The sequence below is a fragment of the Natator depressus genome, chromosome 5 (genome assembly GCF_965152275.1).
Source record: "Natator depressus isolate rNatDep1 chromosome 5, rNatDep2.hap1, whole genome shotgun sequence".
NCBI classification, from domain to species: domain Eukaryota; kingdom Metazoa; phylum Chordata; order Testudines; family Cheloniidae; genus Natator; species Natator depressus.
Window position 1 is genome coordinate 72,421,415 of NC_134238.1, and position 17,409 is coordinate 72,438,823.

Genomic DNA, 17,409 nt, shown 5'->3' on the forward strand with positions numbered 1-17,409 from the left:
TCCTGTATATAAATATGAAACTTTCCAGTTCAGCCTCTTTACCGAGTAAAACCTGGGACAAATTGTATGGCAAACATGCAGTCAGCTTTTATATAGTAGGAAAATGCATTCTTATTTGGAAATGTTAGATGCTTGCATAGGGGAGTCCTGCATGGCATAAAGCTGGGATAGCCTCATTTACACCATGTGCTACTAGCCTCCCCAGCACAGGAGGTGGAACAAAAGTGGGATGGGATGTGGTTGTATCCTTTTGCACTCCTGCTATCCCTGGCTGGCAGAATGGTCCCAAGAGGACCATTACTGGTGGTATAACGTAGAGCAGCCATTTGATTTTGTGTGTGTGCAACATAACTTAGCCCCTAACGATAACCCAGTGTAGGGCCAGTTGTGGCAGCTTTTGCCACCACAACCTGTCCCCTGGTAGAATTTTTGTGCCACTGTGGATCGCTGCACAATTATACTGATGTGAAATCTGTTGTGAATCTGGTCCCCCACTTTCAAATGAAAACCCTGCCAATAGGAATATACTGAGATATCTGAAACTACATTTTAATCCTACTAGGGCAAATGATGAAAGGGGCATAACTCCCATTGAATTAAATGATTATTTAACCTGCTTACTCCAGGGCTGGATATAGTCCCCAGTATCTTTTATATCATAATATGCCATGGCTCTGATTCAATACACTGATATTTCTCTTCCTCCTTCAAACTCTTGTACCTGATTATTTGCATGTGACTGACAATGGATGAGCATATTATTCTAGTCTCTTCTAACTTGATTATGATTTTTAACTGTGTATAAATGGCAGAGTTTACCTGATTAGAAAAGTCAGATGATTCCTGTCTATTGAGAGTGAGAGCAAATCTTTTACAGAAAGGAAAATTATTTGTAAACTGCACTCTGCATCCGGCATAAATATTTGCCTCACAAATTTAAACTCTGAGAATATTTCTTTAAATAATGGGGGGGAGGAGAGAACTCAGACTACTAAATTTCAGTTTCAAAGTTTCAGCATAATAATAGATTAGGCTTGGCGAATATGCTTACAGAAGAGGAACTCAGGCTGATGGCATATTTACCAACATATTATCAAAATGCTTCTCTTCCTGACTGATATTTATATTACTTTATAGGCATGGGAATGGAATACTACAGAGATTATTGAGAATTATGGAAAACTTTGTCAATACAGACTTACAGATCCAAGAGGTAAGTTACTTATATGCCATTGGATAAATAACTAATTTAAATCTTGCTGTCAATTTGTAAATAGTTTTTTTTTAAATTACATATTTCTTAAAAAGAAATGGAAAACATGAATTGTATTGACTAAATATATGGAAACTCATTGTGGTTTTTGTTGAGACATAGAGATAGGGGTGCAACCAGAATTTTCCTAAGGATGGGGCACAGAGCTCTCCCTCCCATGCCATGTACCCAGACCAAATCCCCCACTGCCTCTTCACCCAGACCTGTTTCTCCCCCGTGCACGTAGCTCTACACACGGACCCCTCGTGCTGCCCCACACCCAGCCCTGTGCTTTCCCCCCATATTGCCATGTCCCCAGCTCCAAGTTCTCTCCCCTGCACCCAGCCCCATGCTCTTACTCAGTGAGACATCATCCTCATCAGGAGGCAAACTGTCATGGGAGCCCTTGTCCCCATCCTCTTCCTTCATATCAGCTTCTCAAGGAAGCACCAAAAGCCCAGATTTAACCCGCCAACATTCCTCCCTCTGGCCCCCAGTCCCAGTCTCCTTGCCTTGCTTCTGCTCCCCTGCCCACCCCCCAGCTCCCAATCCTAGCCTCCCTGCCTAACCAATCTCCAGCTCCCAGTCTCATTGCCCAACCAATCACAGCATCCTCCCCTGGGCTCCCAGGCTCCCCATCCAACCTGTCCTTGCCTCTTCCAGCTCCTAGACCCAGTCCCTTTGTCCAACCTCTTCCAGTCCCCCCACCAATTCCCAATCACAGTTTCTTTTCCTATTCCAGTCCCAGTCTCACCAGACTCCTTGTGCCAGTCTACTCCCTTTCCTTCCTTGGGTCTGGGTTTTGTCCCCTGTGCATTTGGATAAGATGGCTTCCTGGGCCCAGTGGAGGTCCATTGATACCAAAAGAGAGAGAGGTTTCAGAGTAGCAGCCGTGTTAGTCTGTATTCGCAAAAAGAAAAGGAGTACTTGTGGCACCTCAGAGACTAACAAATGTATTTGAGCATAAGCTTTCGTGAGCTACAGCTCACTTCATCAGATGCATTCAGTGGAAAATACAGTGGGGAGATTTATATATACAGAGAACATGAAACAATGGGTGTTACCATACACACTGTAAGGAGAGTGATCACTTAAGATGAGCTAATACCAGCAAGAGAGCGGGGGCGGGGGGGGGGAACCTTTTGTAGTGATAATCAAGGTGGGCCATTTCCAGCAGTTGATAAGAACGTCTGATGAACAGTGGGGGGGGGGGGGGAATAAACATGGGGAATAGTTTTACTTTGTGTAATGACCCATCCACTCCCAGTCTCTATTCAAGCCTAAGCTAATTGTATCCCGGTTGCAAATTAATTCCAATTCAGCAGTCTCTCGTTGGAGTCTGTTTTTGAAGTTTTTTTGTTGAAGAATTGTCACTTTTAGGTCTCTAATCGAGTGACCAGAGAGATTGAAGTGTTCTCCGACTGGTTTTTGAATGTTATAATTCTTGACGTCTGATTTGTGTCCATTTATTCTTTTACGTAGAGATTGTCCAGTTTGACCAATGTACATGGCAGAGGGGCATTGCTGGCACATGATGGCATATATCACATTGGTGGATGTGCAGGTGAACAAGCCTCTGATAGTGTGGCTGATGTGATTAGGCCCTGTGATGGTGTCCCCTGAATAGATATGTGGACACAGTTGGCAACGGGCTTTGTTGCGAGGATAGGTTCCTGGGTTAGTGGTTCTGTTGTGCAACGAGAGACTGCTGAATTGGAATTAATTTGCAAACTGGATACAATTAACTTAGGCTTGAATAGAGACTGGGAGTGGATGGGTCATTACACAAAGTAAAACTATTCCCCATGTTTATTTCCCCCCCCCCCCCCACTGTTCATCAGACGTTCTTATCAACTGCTGGAAATGGCCCACCTTGATTATCACTACAAAAGGTTCCCCCCCCGCCCCCGCTCTCCTGCTGGTATTAGCTCATCTTAAGTGATCACTCTCCTTACAGTGTGTATGGTAACACCCATTGTTTCATGTTCTCTGTGTATATAAATCTCCCCACTGTATTTTCCACTGAATGCATCTGATGAAGTGAGCTGTAACTCACAAAAGCTTATGCTCAAATAAATTTGTTAGTCTCTAAGGTGCCACAAGTACTCCTTTTTTAAAAGAGAGACAGGTTCCCTGCTCTCAGTTGTGGTGCCTGATCATTAGAGGGAAAGGTTGGCTTGGCCCCTGTAGCCCTGGGCTGGAGCATGCTCATTAACTCTGTGGGATGGCACATGCTCAGTTTGGTTACAGGTAGGAGCTGTGAGAGCCTCGAGCAGGCTCAATGAGGATGAAATATTTGGAGAGTTAACTGTTATAATCAAAGTAGTATCTACTGAGCAAATGCCAACTGATTCCCTCCTCCCCCAAAGGCTTATAACTTGGCCTTATCTAAGTGGATTTTCATGGGGACAGCAAAAGGCACATCCCTGATACAAAGACCCCTCTGCCAAATTTCAAGTCCCTACTCCAAAGCATGAGGGCACTAGAACTGTTCAAAAAAAGTTTGCTAGAAATTTTTAACATGGGCAAAATAATGTATTTTTTCCTAACCTCGTTCTTTGAAATGGCTAAACGATTTTGGACGAAATTTTCCAAATAATTCAGTCTGAGGCAGACTCAGAACATGGAAATTTTCAGCCTAAACTGTTGAAGTTTTACCAAGTTGTAAGCAACTGAAAACAGACACAGGGAACCTTTTTTAATAGGTGGCACTAGGAACCTCCCCTATAATGTATTTACCTGTACACACAATACGATTTCACTACGGAGGAATTTTAAGATTGCAGTTAGCTTTTCAGTTAAAACAGAGTTTAAATCTTTTGTTAGGCATAAAAACAAATATTGATTATTACAAAAATGGCAGCATTTACTCCTAATCCTTGTCTACTGTAGGATTCCCCGAAAATTTCCACCAATACTAACACCAGTGCAGCTCGGTTGGTAGGAACAATTCTGGGAGCAATTGTGATAGGGTGACCAGACAGCAAGTGTGAAAAATCAGGACTTTTTTTTTCAAGGGGTATAGTTGCCTATATAAGACAAAGCCCCTAACATCAAGACGTCTGGTCACCCTAAATTGCGTAGTCAGGGCACTGGTAGCTGCTGATATTTTTAACAACATGTTGTGTAGACCTGCTGTGAACAGACTGAGAAGAAACGATGGTTAAAGTGTCAAGCCGAATCTAGGATTGTGCGGCCCGTGTTACTGCCACCACTGGAGCTTCTGTAATGGTGGGAAATTATTCCAGGAAAAAATCCTAGAGTGGACAAACTCAGAGTAAAGATTGTATTTTCCAGAAATGTACAAGTAAATCCATTCAGGAAATTAGTAGTTCAAAGAAATTGACTCCATCTTACATTCATGGCTGCAGACTAAAGCCTTTTCAGATCTTTCTAGCCTACAAATGCCTCTCTCTCTCTCTTTTTTGCAACATTTCCATCACTCTTTAGGTAGATGTCCATAGAACTTGTGCATAGGCTAGTCTGAAAAAAACAACCCAAGTTATTAATCATAGCTGTTTCTAGTTGTACCCTGGGAGCAATTATTCATCAAAAGCTGATGTCTAAAATTTTATACATCTGGGTAGAGCTCTTTGCTCTGGCTCCTTCATGCTGAGAAGTGGTGGTGTGGTGTGAAGGGGACCCCAAAGACATGTCTACACTGCAGCTGGGAGCATGCCTCCCAGCCCAGGTAGACAGACTTGCACTACAGTGGCTGGAGGTAGCTAAAAATAGCAGTGTGGATGTTGTGGCTTCAGTGGAGACCCGAGCTCAGACCCAAGGACTCCAAACTACAATGTCCACACTGCTATTTTTAGAGCATTAGCTCAAGCTGAGCTAGCATAGGTCTGTCTATCCATGCTGGGAGGCTTGCTCCCAGATGCAGTGTAGACATACCCTGAAAGTTCTGGTTCCAGCATGGGGGCAGATTTCCCCCAGAGCAAGCACTGTGAAGACAGCCATAAAGCTGTTTCTGAGGATCCCCTCACAAACCATACTGTAGAGGGCATGTTGGGCTGAAAAGGGCATGTGAGGGATGAGACTACAGCCTGCACCAGGGAGGAGTTTGGGGGCAGTGTGTGGCCCAAAGGGCAGCCCTTGGAGGCTACCATAACTTAGGCCAGATGTTCTCACAACAAATTTTTGGTGGCCTCAAAATGCGGCCACCAACACTTGCTGGTTGCTGGCTGCTCTGACAATTTTTCCTAAAATACTTAATTAACTTTAGGAAAAACAAATAAATATGCACATATTCATGTCCAAAGCATTGTAATTTATCTATATAGGGTTTTTTTTTGCAGACTCGGTAATAAAAATAATGTACAGCTGTCTATTCTTTACTGGACCTAAACAGAATAGAAACACAAATAAGGTCCTTTGAACATGCTTGTCTTTTTTTTTTTTAAAGACTTGCTAGCTATAAGTAAGTCTGCTCTGAAAAGTGATATTTGTATGTTTGTTAATTTCACTTTTCACAGCAGACTTACTCAGCCCCAGCAGGCCCGGGGACAAAGTAAGCCCTGGATGGGGAGGTGGCTACAGAGGCAATGGGGCCAAGGGCAATGGGGCACTGGAGGAGGCAGCTGGGGCCAGAGGTAATGGGGGAGGGGGGTGAGCTCAGGGCCAGAGCCCGCCACTTTGCAGCCAGGGAACGGAGCCCAAAGCCCCACACCCAGGGGACAGAGCCTCAAGTCCCACAGCTGGAGCCTGCTGTCTGCCACCCCAGGGCTGAAGCCCAACTGCACCATCCTCAGGAACATGGAGAACTCATTGACTGCCTGCTCTTCCAGCTTGTGTGTCTCCAGAGAGGGGCGGGGCCCAACCACTGCTGGTAGTCCCTGGGGAGGGGCTGCTGCTCCCCCCCAATCACTGTCCAGGGGGCTATAGCTGCAAGAAAAGCCCCTGGTGGCCACATTTGAGAAACACTGACTTAGGCTATGTCTTTCCTGCAACAAAGGTGTGTGTGTGTGGGGGGGGGGGGGGGGGGGTTTACAGTAGGATGACTAATGCTCTTTAGCTATCCCACTGTAAAATCCTAGTGGGGACAAGGCACTGACATTTTTACCATGAGGAGCTAGGCAAGATCAACACTATGCCCCTGCCTCTGGTGGACTTCACCGAGTTTACCGAGCGGTAAGACTACAGCACTTTGTCTGTGCTAGGATTTTACAGCAGAATAGCTAACATGCATTAGTTATCCTGCAGTAAAGTCATGCCTTTTTTGGCAAGCCTATAAGTTACACTGGGTGCCTCTCCAGCCCTCAGATTTACCCAAGACCAGGAGGGCATAAAAGTGCTTTAAAGCCATCTTAACCCCCTTCCTCCTGGGCTATGTTCTATGCTGTGCCTCTAAGAGGCGCAGCACAGAGTCTCACCCCAGAACTCTGCTGTCTGTAACTATAGGTGTGAACTACTTTGAAAAAGAAAAGGTGCCAGGCCAGTGCAAGCCTCAAAGCTCTGCAGACGCAGAGTTCCTGCTTTCATCTTTAAGGGGCTCAATTTTCAGCAGTGCAGGGCACTCCCACTCTGAAAATCATCCCCTTTAAGGTATCCCTATCTGGGCCCCCAAAATCACTTTTGAACATTTAAGCCACAGTATAGGAGCTTTGCAGAGCAAGCACCTTCCTAAGCTAAAGTTTTAAGTGTCAAATTCTGGCTCCATTGATGTCAAATGCAAAACTCCCATTGATTTCAGTGAGATCAGTATTGTACCTTTAAATGTAAATTTAAACCCTAAATGTAAAAAACAAGCTCTTATGTAGACAGTTATAAGACATCTGTCGAAAGTGCATTCAATTTTTCAACTCAAAGTACGCTGTAGACTAACTTTATGTATCTATATTTTTTTAGTTGCAGCTTTTTTACAATACTACACTGGACGAGGATCTACGGACTGCTACTACTGAAACATTGCAGTTTGCAAAGTTTGCAAATAAGGAAAGGAGAAAACTCATAGCCAGATTTACTGACTGGTTACGGAAAAATATAGATGACTGACTTCTGAAATCTGTTTCTCACATATATTCTATTAGAATATAGCTTGCTAGCATTTTTATACTATTTTATGATTTAATAAAGAGATGAAGCACATGATTTATATTCGAAACCAAAGATTCTAACCACAAAGCCAGACCAACCTGATTCACAATGGAAGGATAAAATTCTACAGAAAACATGCAAGAAAACTATCTGCATATTACATCTATCTTATTTCCCTAGGGGATGATGCTTGAGAGACTTATTCTTAAATAAAGTCAAGAAAAATCTGCAGAAACATTTTTAAAATATGTCAGCACTTTGGGGGAATCAGCCCTGTGGTTAAAACACAGGACTGGAAGTTAGAAGACTTGGGTTTTATTCTCTGTTCTGACACTGGCTTGCTGTGTGACCTTTAGGCAAGTCGTTTAATCACACTGAGCCTCAGTTTTTGTATTTGTGAAAAGGTAATGGGGACGATAATACGTAAGTTAGAGCAGCGTTATGGAACTTTAACTCTTGAATGTTTGTTTGTGAAGTGCCTCTTGATCCTCAGAGGGAAGGCACTACAGGAATCCAAAGCTTACGTTTTTATATATTGAGTGCTTTTTCATCTACACTAAATTTCATTAGAGAATTTGTAGAAGTTTTACTTTCTTCCTGCCTATTATTAGGCTTAATGGAGATGACTGACAGCCAAATAAAACTCAGGCCATTAGTATTAAAGCAAGTCTATTAGCTTTTGGTTAAAGTGTATTAGTTTGTGGGTTTGTTTATTTGCACAGTTAACAAATTATGAAAAAATGAAGTTGCACCACTACCCCAATAAACAAAGGAAGTAATATTACATTACCCTAGGGAAACCCAGTGAGGAAGTAACAGGCAGTGTTATAAAGGAAATAAAGAGCACAAAACAGAGCAATATCCAGGATTTCAAAATCAGAGTTTTCAATGTGGAAAATTCTTTGTTGGGTTCCCAGTGCGCATACGAGGACGCTGACAGCCACATCCTTAGCCACAACTAAGGGTATGTCTAAACTTGGAGCTGGGGGTGCGATTCCCAGCCTGAGGAGACATGTAGCTGTGGCAGCACAGGCAGCAGGAAAGGCTGGCCACCCTGAGTACGTGCCCAGGTCTTGGATGGGTACGTAGGCCGGGTGGGTAGCTCCTCCCACTGCTCCTATGGCTGTGGCTACACTCTATTTTTAGCACACCCGCTTGATCAGAACTAGTGCAGGAGTGTCTCCTGGAGCTTGGAATCACACCCCCAGCTCAAAGGGTAGTTACACCCTTAGTCTCCTCTGCACCTCTCCAATGGTGCAAAGTATAATTAAAGCTGCCTTTAGGCAGTACTGGAGGATTCTGTCAGCACAAGGGACATATCTGCTGATGTAGCCAGCTCTATGCTAGACACTCCTGGTCTCCCCAGCACCCATTCCAGCATGGGGAGGGTTTGGGGGCAGAATGCAATATGTTCCACTGATCGTGGATCGCAAAGGAGCTGCTCCCTGCTAGCATGACTCAGAGCTTCTTCAGATAGATGCATGACTGATCTGTCCCCCTGCAGGATTGGTGCGAGGTGGAAAGGAATGGAATGACACCTAGGCTACCCCAGGTGGGCACCGCTCTACACAATCTCACTGCAGGATTTATGTACCTAACTTTCAGCACCCAGCCTATCCAAACCATTGTCTTTCCCAGCTATCTGTAACCATTCTCCCCTTTTCTTGTGTACAGAAATGTCAGGTTTTTTCCTGAATAAAAATATGTTAATAATTTAATCACCAATCTGTAAATATTTACAAAAGCAATTGTAAATAAGAAAATATTTCAAAATCACTATTGATTAATTGTGTGCTTCTTTAATAACATACCCTTTATATCCTTACAGCAACAATATAGTGATTGATTTTCCTAGAGTGTATGCCATATTGTATGTCTCTTTTCAAGCCTGAGACTAAATAGCAGGAAGAAACCCAGAATTACTTGATGCCTAATGTTGGCAGCCACTCAAAGAAAAGGAAGGCAAAACTTTTACCTCTTGATACTGCTTCTTGTTCTGCTGAGAATAGACAGTTGAAAACATGTCTCAGAACGTATCCCTTTTCCAGGTAATTCTGTCTGAAATAACTGTAGAGGCAGAATAGCAGGGAGAGAATTACTTAGATTTGTTCAAGGATGAAAATAACAATATGGTATCTTTAGTACTAGCCCTGCCCTTTCAGCCTGCTGTCATAAGCAAAATTTTCTGTGAGAGAAAGAGAGCCTCAATTACTGATCCCATTATGGACCCAGGCATGCTAAAATTCGACCAGAACAAAGACAATTGATTGAAAAATATAATTGTATATAAACATTCGAGGCTGATCCACAATTAATGTCAGATCTCTCTCATACTATAGCTGTCAAGAAAAACTACTTCAGCCTGCTTGGTGTAATTCTTTTTTGATGCTAACTTGCCCTTAGTTTGTAGCAAGACAAGTCATCATGGAACTAATCTCTTTGGTCTGTTCGGGTCAAGAGAGAAGCAGCAACTGGGCAATCAATATGTAAAAAGCAATTAATATGAATTTCCTCTTATCTTTCTGAGGGCATGTCAATAACACATATATAGTTTGTAGTATTTATTATTTCCTCATTTATTACAGTTCTCAATTCAGTTCAGCTAAAACCTAATTTATGTTAAGTGCATTAGAGAAAACAAAACAGATCACAATCAATGTATCAATTCTCTTTATGGAAAAGGATATGTGTTATGAGACATAAGTTTTGGACTAGAAAAATAATGACCCTTCACCCACACTTTACGTTCAGTTTCTGTGAGAATGACGTCTACAAAACACATTTTACTGCATTCACTTAAATAGAGGCTGAGTCCTGCTCAGAGTGTTCTTTTGCCAGGCCCAGCATGAAGAACTGTGTGCTCCTTGTAGGCTGCAGGGAGCAACAGCTAGTTAAGGGAGGTGGATGGGGAAGGAATGCCAAGCTTTGACTGGCATGGGTGATTCACTGGCAAGCTGCCTAAGAGTAGGAAGTAGAGCTGAGTAAAAATTTTTGACCAAAGCTTTTTTTCCAGTAAAAAATGCAGATTAGCTACACCAAAACATTTTGCAAATGTGTCAATTTTGCAGAATTGTTTCAGTAAAAACAAACCCAAAACCAAAAACAAACAAAAACCCTAAAAAACTTCCAAAAAATCAAAATGTTTTGGTTCTCATTTTCTAAATGAAACATTTCAATTTTTCAGGTTGAAACGAATTTTCATTTTGAAGTTTCCTTTAATTTTAGTTTTAAAAATTTTTTAAGTTTTTTTTTGTGTGTGTGGTTTTTTTTAAAAATTCAAAATCAAAAGAAAACATTTTGTTTCAGGTCAAATGAAATATTTTGTTTGACCCACAAAGTGATTTTTGTAATATATATATTAATTCACCAAATTTTGTAACAAATGTTTATGGTTTGATGCAAAGTTATTTTATTTTTACTCAACTTTTTTTGGAATTTTCAGCAAACTGCACAGCTCTACTTGGCAGTGCCAGGGAAGTAAGAGGTTGAGAGGGAGCCCAACCAGAATGGACTCTCTCACACTGCTAGTGGCCCTGCACTCAGACTCCGTGGCCAATAGTAGGGTGACAAGTAGGCAGGAGTGACTATGAAGAGTAAAGGCTCAGAACAGGGAAATGGATGATGCAGCTAGGGGAAGAGAAGTGACTGGGAGAAGTTGCTGTTACTGCAGGGGGACTGTGGCTGGCTGGAGCATGGTGGAGGTGAAGGGAAGGCTGCTGACTGGCAGCTTGGTGCTGAAAGTGACTTTAGTGTGAAGTATTCAGGACTAGGAAATTATGGGGTTTGGAGAGCAAATCACAGGGTGTATGTAGGAGTTGAGGTGCATATAGCTGTCAGTGTGTATGTGTGGGGAAGATGGGTGAGGAAAGGAGGTTGTAGATGATAAGGTGTGAAGAGGGGAGGTTGTAGATAATGGGAATGGACAGAGAGGAAAAATGTTGGGTAGGAAAAAAGGTCAGGGACTTCAACTGGCATAATTAGTGTAGCTCCACTGAGAGAAGCAGTTATAGTTGCTGGGCTGTGATGGGGGAGGCGGTAGGTGGTGGGCTGTGAGGACAAGTTGTAGCTATCGTGATGCAAGGTTTGAGATAAGGCTTGTCATTGCCTCCCCACCTGCTCTTTACAGTTGTCCCAAACTCAGCTCCTTGCCCCACGCACATTTCTCTGATTTACTGCTATGCTGTCTTGCAAACAGAGGTTACTGTGCTGCTGCAGGGGACTGTCTCTGGAGGGCAGAGTCAGAGAAGGGCTGCTGTGGGTGTGCTAAGGGTGAGGTGGCCATGGGGGCAGGAAGGAGTTGCTGAGGTCAGAAGTGAACTGGCAGGAACTGCAAGGAGAGAGAGGGATACAGGGATGTTTGTGGTAAGGGAGGCGCAGAAGAGAAGGTATATTAGGGGAGGGAGGGCAGAAAAGAGGCACGATGGAGGAGAAGCATGAGGAACCGGACTCAAGGGGGGGAGACTGGGGAAGAAAGTGAGAGGAACTGCAGGAGAAAGGGGAGACTTAAGAGAATGGGAGGAGGAGAATGGGTCAAAGAACTAGGAAGGAAGATGTGATGGGGTTTACAAACGCCACACTAGGCAATAAAGGGGTAAGGAACTACTCTGGGCTCAGCCAGCCCTGCCCTGCCACTAGAAAATGCACCAGCTGGAGGAGGAGTTAAAAGGCAGGAGAACAGCTCACTTGGTGGTAGACCAGGAAAGAAAGCAGACCTGTAACTCCAGCAGAGGAGAGCTGAAGGAACGGCAGAATTTCTCCCTAAACAATTGCCCAAAGATCCTTCCCTGAGAGAAGGGAGGTCCTGCTACAGAGAGAGCCTGACAGGGAAGCATCCCCCACTCCCTCTCATATGAACTCTGGGTTGTGCTAATTCCCTTTGTTTTGTTTGGACTACCCTGGCAGGGGAAAGCTCTAAACCTGGTCTGGCTCAGGAGGGAGGCCCACACCAAAGGAGGAAGCAGTTGCTGTCCCGAGAGAAAGGAAGCTCCCATGTTGCACAGCTGCTGGAAGACCTCTTCTGGTGAACGGACACCCTTCACACCATCTTACCCTTGGGACAATTGCAGGGAGGTGGTAGGAAGTGGCCCAGGGAGGGCAGCCTTAAGTGCCCCTGGCTGTCAGATCACTGATTGCTCTCAAAGGGCTCTGGGTTAGAGCCTGATGGAATGGGAGTGCCTGGGCTCCCCTATCAGCCTTACTACGCATTCTACTATGCCAGGGGACCAGGGCCGGCCCACAACATTTTGGCACCTGAGGCAGGGAGCAAAAATGACATCCCCATGCCCCCTCGCTTGGGCCAAAACTTTGAAAGGTCTCAATTCTGCCTTCTTCCTGTTCTACTCCTCTCATGGTACTGCTCTGCCACCTTCCCCAATAAAGGAGAACTAACAACTTAAAATGCCTTGTTCAAAAATTCTAAGTAACATTTAACTTTCAGATGCCTGAACAGCAAATGTAACTTTTCTTGTCTGCATAGTAAACACTGGCATTTTTATCTGTTTGAATAATCAAAGTGGTGCCTTCCGTGCCTCCTTGGTTGCAAAGATGTGAACTGCTCCCTGCTGAAGGTGCACAGTCTGGGCCAGCTCAGTCTCTATTGAGATGGTTGCAAGGCCGACCAGCCTCTCCTGAGTCATTGTGGAGCGCAGATGTGTTTTTATTAACTTCAGCTTGGAGAAGCTGCGTTCTCCACTGGCAACGGTTACAGGAAGTGTTAAAAGTATGTGCAGAGCAACAAAAGCATTTGGAAAGAGGGTGGTCATCTTATTTGTGCACATATATTCCAGAACAGCCTTTGGAGTTGATCCTGCTGAAATGTATCTTGAAAGTTCATCACCTAAATCACCTTTCAGTTCATCACCTAAATCACTCGCATCAATATCGCGCATGTCATCATGTGTCAACACTGTCTCTAGTGTCCTGCATTGCTGGTGATGGTCTTCTTCAGGTATAATGAGGAGTTTTGGAATATCATACAACATCCCAAATATACTGCTGTGTTCCTTGAGCTGCAGGAAACGTTCAACTGACTGTATTACACAATCTAGCACCTGGTTAAAGAATTAACTTTGAATTGTTGTTTGGGATCTCTTATGGGATTAACCCATGCCTCGTAATCAAAATGTCGTCTTCTTCGGTGACTCTTGTATTCTTGAATGGGTGGGAAAATAGCTTCCGTGTGAAGTTCCTCTGCCAACTTCTGTGCACTCTTCAGAATGTTTTGAAATCCCTCATATGACCGGTAAGACTGTAGATATGACTTTGCTTTGTCCAGTTATTCCATTGGTCCAGACATATCAAGGTCAACACCTTGGAGTCTCTTGCTTACAACATTTATTTCAAACAGTAAGTCATGCCACAACACTAAGCCACACAGACATTTGAAGTTATGTATGTTTCTGGTGATTCCATTTCCCTCTGCCACTGTTCTCCCATGAACAGTTCCTGTCATAGCATTATCCTCCATAATGGCAATTATGGCATTATCTATCTTCCCAATTTGGTGTTTGATAGGCTTTATCACCTCCACTTGACTTTCCCATCGTGTGGCATTCAGTGGTTTCAATATCAGAGAGGATGTTCCCAGGTGATGCTTCAAAATTTGCCATTGATGAGTTGATGCAGAGAAAAATACATAGATGCTTTGAATTACTTTTCAAATTACTTTTCAATTACTTTGAATGCTTGAATTAAAAAAAATCAGCAGCCTCACTAGGAGCTGATGCTGCATCACTGACCACCAAGTTCAATGAATGAGAACTGCATGGGACAAAAAAAGCTCCAGGGTGTAACTCTCGGATTCGTGTCTGCACTCCTCTGTTCTTTCCTCTCATGTTGGCACCATTATCGTAGCCCTGACCTCCCATGTCAACTATCGCAATTCCTGTATCTTCCAGCTTTTTAAGAAGCACATTTGTCATACCAGCTCCTGTAGTGTCATCAATGTCAATAAATTCTAGAAAATGCTCTGACAGTCACCATTGCAGGGACATTTTCACTAGGTTCTGTTGTTGTTACAAACCACACCATTAAAGTCATTTGTTCCATATGGCTGATGTCAGGTGTGCAGTCCAGAATAACAGAGTAATATCTTGCTGACTTCAGATCTGCAACAATCTTCTGTTTGACTTTTGTTGCCAGTAACTGTATGATCTCATTTTGAATTATTTTTCCAAGGTAGTGGTGTGTGTACATTTCTTGGGTGGTGACTCTTCTTAGATGCTCCTGGAGTACAGCATCAAACTCAGCCATCAGCTCCACAATTTTAAGGAAGTTTCCATTGTCTGGCACGTACAGCTGATCTGAAGTGCCACGCAGTGCTAGGTTTTGGGTAGCAAGCATTCTCACAATGACAATGAACTTTTCAGAACATTTTGCCAGTAAAGAGACTCTGAGGCAATCTTCTCTTGATGCTGATCATCTGTGGTAGCCTTTAACCTCAGTCTCATCTCAAGCTCTTTCCACCTATGGAATGCTGTCTGGTGATTTGCTGCCTTCTCATGGCATGCCAGATTTCTAGCCAGATTTTTCCAGTCATTTGTTCCTGTAGAACCCAATGTGGCTGGAACATTAGACTGGAAGAGTTTGCAACAAAAACAGTATGCAGCATTTTGGGTTTTTGAGTACATAAGCCATGGCCTCTCCACTTTGTCACCATTGGGGATTTCACGCCAGTAATATGTTGGATGGAAACTTCTATTTTCATTGTCTTTGGGGAACATGAAGTTTTTCACTTGCTGTGGTCCATGCAGTACAAGGAAGTCCCTCAGGTTACTGCTCAAGTGGGTCCACAGTGCTGGATCATCTAGACTTAAGGAACTAAACTCAGCAGCAGCTGTTTCTTGCGCCTCCACCACACGCTTCTCTGAACTACACTTTTCTTCAGGAATGTGCAAGGTTACATCCATTTGAGATGGAGATAGAAAAGCTTCCTTTGCTTGCTTTCTTTTTCTGAATGCTGCCCCAGAGGGGCATTTTCTTCTTTCACTCATAACTGCTGTTCTGTGCCAGCTATAGTGGCTCTCAATGCTCATTTGAAGGGGACAAATAAGCAGGCTGGTAGCAGGGCCTGAGCGAGGGAAGATATCAGCATCTTAAGGGCCTAACTGGCTCCTACTCCTTCAGATGACTGCCTGTTCTCCCCAAGTGGGTTCAGGGAAGCAGCAGGAAACAGGAAGCTCCCTGAGAAGCTGGTGTTAATCTGTCCAGGCTCCAGGGGGTGCTAGAGAGGTGCATAAGAGGCTCCTCTTCCTCTCTCTCCCTGCAGCTCCTGCTGCTTTCTGTTATTCCCTCTCACCTTTTCTCCTGCCTGCCTGTTATGTCTCTTGTGCCCGCCTTCCTCCAGCACAGCACTCCACCCTCTCTGTGCATCTAGAGCAGAGCGAATACATATGCACCAGCAGCAGACACAATTTTCTACACTCTGGGTCCTAGTGGCGCCCCCCCAGTCTGGCACCTCAGGCAGCCGCCTCAGTTCGCCTCAGGGTAAGGCCAGCCCTGCAGGGCACCCAATTACAGCACAGCATTACCGGCTTGCCAGTCCCAAAGGTGCAAAACTCATGAGTCAGACCATGAAAAGCTTGAGATGGTGTGTTTTGGTTTTTGATCTTTGAACGCCCCCTGCTCACCCCCAGTACTTGTGTGGCTCTCTCCCATGTTTATAGAGGAAGCTGATTCTGGCCCCCACTTCAGGTGCTCATGCTGGCAGCCTGGTGATGTGGAGCTTCCAGCTTCTTCCAAAACTCTAATTAATTAATTCTGTATCCCCCAGCCCAACAATTAATTTGCACCTTCCCAGCCCCCAAGGTTGTAAGTGAAAGAAGAAATTGTAGGCATCACAGTGTGAGTGAAGAGGCTATAGGTACTGGGGTGTGTGTATGGAGGGGACTGTAAGTATAGAGGTAGCAGGATGCTGTGTGGGGAAGGGATTGCTTGCGGCTAAAGGTTGGGGAAGTTTAGCTTTTCATCACAGAGAGGCAGTAGGGAGTGTTATCTTCCTTTTTACTCCTCACAGCACTTGGTTAAAGCGAGCAAGCTTTACAAAAATACATATCTACTATTCTGGCCTCTCATGACCATGGGTTGCTGGGCAGTTGCTTCCCCCCCACTACAGGCACAGCAGCAGGCTCTTCTGTTTACCATCCTGGTTACCTCCTCTCCCTGTTCTCAGTGCAAAGAGAGATGAGCAAACACCAGGAAGAGACAGCTCTTGACTGGCTGAGTGTGTGCCAAGGAGGAGCTGCCTGGGGGTGCAGGTTGCAGAGGCAGATGGGAAAAGGCTGTATGTATTTGTGTGTGTGCGTGCGTGTGGACTACAAGGGGACAGGTAGCTATTTGGGGTCTCTGTGGGCCGAAGAGTAGGTAGTTGTGGATACAAGAAGGAAAAGTAGTGGGGAGAAAGGGGAACATTTCCCTAAAGGAGAAACGAAATGGGATATTTATTGAGAAAGGGACCTGAAAAGGGCAGAGAGACAGAGATTGAGATCAAGGAGAATAAAGACCCAAGGGAAGTGAGTCCAGGAAGAAAGTAAAAGGGAGGGTGCTCAGGCCGCTGAGAGTGAAAGGTTGCAGAAGAAAGAAGAGATCCAAAAGGGAAGAAAGCTTTGAAAGTATCTTGTCTCCTCATTGGTCATTTTGGTCAGGTGCCAGCGAGGTTATCCTAGCTTCTTAACCCTTTACAGGTGAAAGGGTTTTTCCTCTGGCCAGGAGGGATTTTAAAGGTGTTTACCCTTCCCTTTATATTAATGACAACCCCTGCTTTAGATTGTCACCCCTCACCATGTAAAAACACCCCTACTCCTCTCACACACACATACACATGGCTGCCTCTCCTCCTACTTGATGTGGCCTCTTTCTGCCTCTCCACCAGGTCTGAGGCCACCATGTGCTCTCTCTTATGAGTCACTGCCTACTCACACTCACCTGACAGCCGCAAACAAGGCGCGCCTGGGGCTGTGCTGACTGCTGACTGACCAGCAGGAGGAGTGGAAATTATGGGACAATTTGCCCGTTTTTTTTTTTTAAAAGGCAGGACACTTGCAAGAGGGCTTAAATACGGGACTGTCCTGTTAAAAATGGGACGGATGTCACCCTATCCCAGTGCAAAGTTTATCTTTTAA

The 17,409-nt window shown here is 44.3% G+C and overlaps 1 protein-coding gene across 1 annotated transcript in view; it reads left to right on the forward strand.

Annotated features, from left to right (window-relative positions):
* LVRN (laeverin) overlaps nucleotides 1-8,966 on the forward strand; it is a 58,197-nt gene extending 49,231 nt beyond the window's left edge. The window contains exons 19-20 of the mRNA XM_074954024.1: nucleotides 1,138-1,213; nucleotides 7,103-8,966. Coding sequence (XP_074810125.1) covers nucleotides 1,138-1,213; nucleotides 7,103-7,249 — 223 coding nt within the window. The 3' untranslated portion in view covers nucleotides 7,250-8,966. The remainder of the gene's footprint in view (nucleotides 1-1,137; nucleotides 1,214-7,102) is intronic.
* Nucleotides 8,967-17,409: the final 8,443 nt, after the last annotated feature.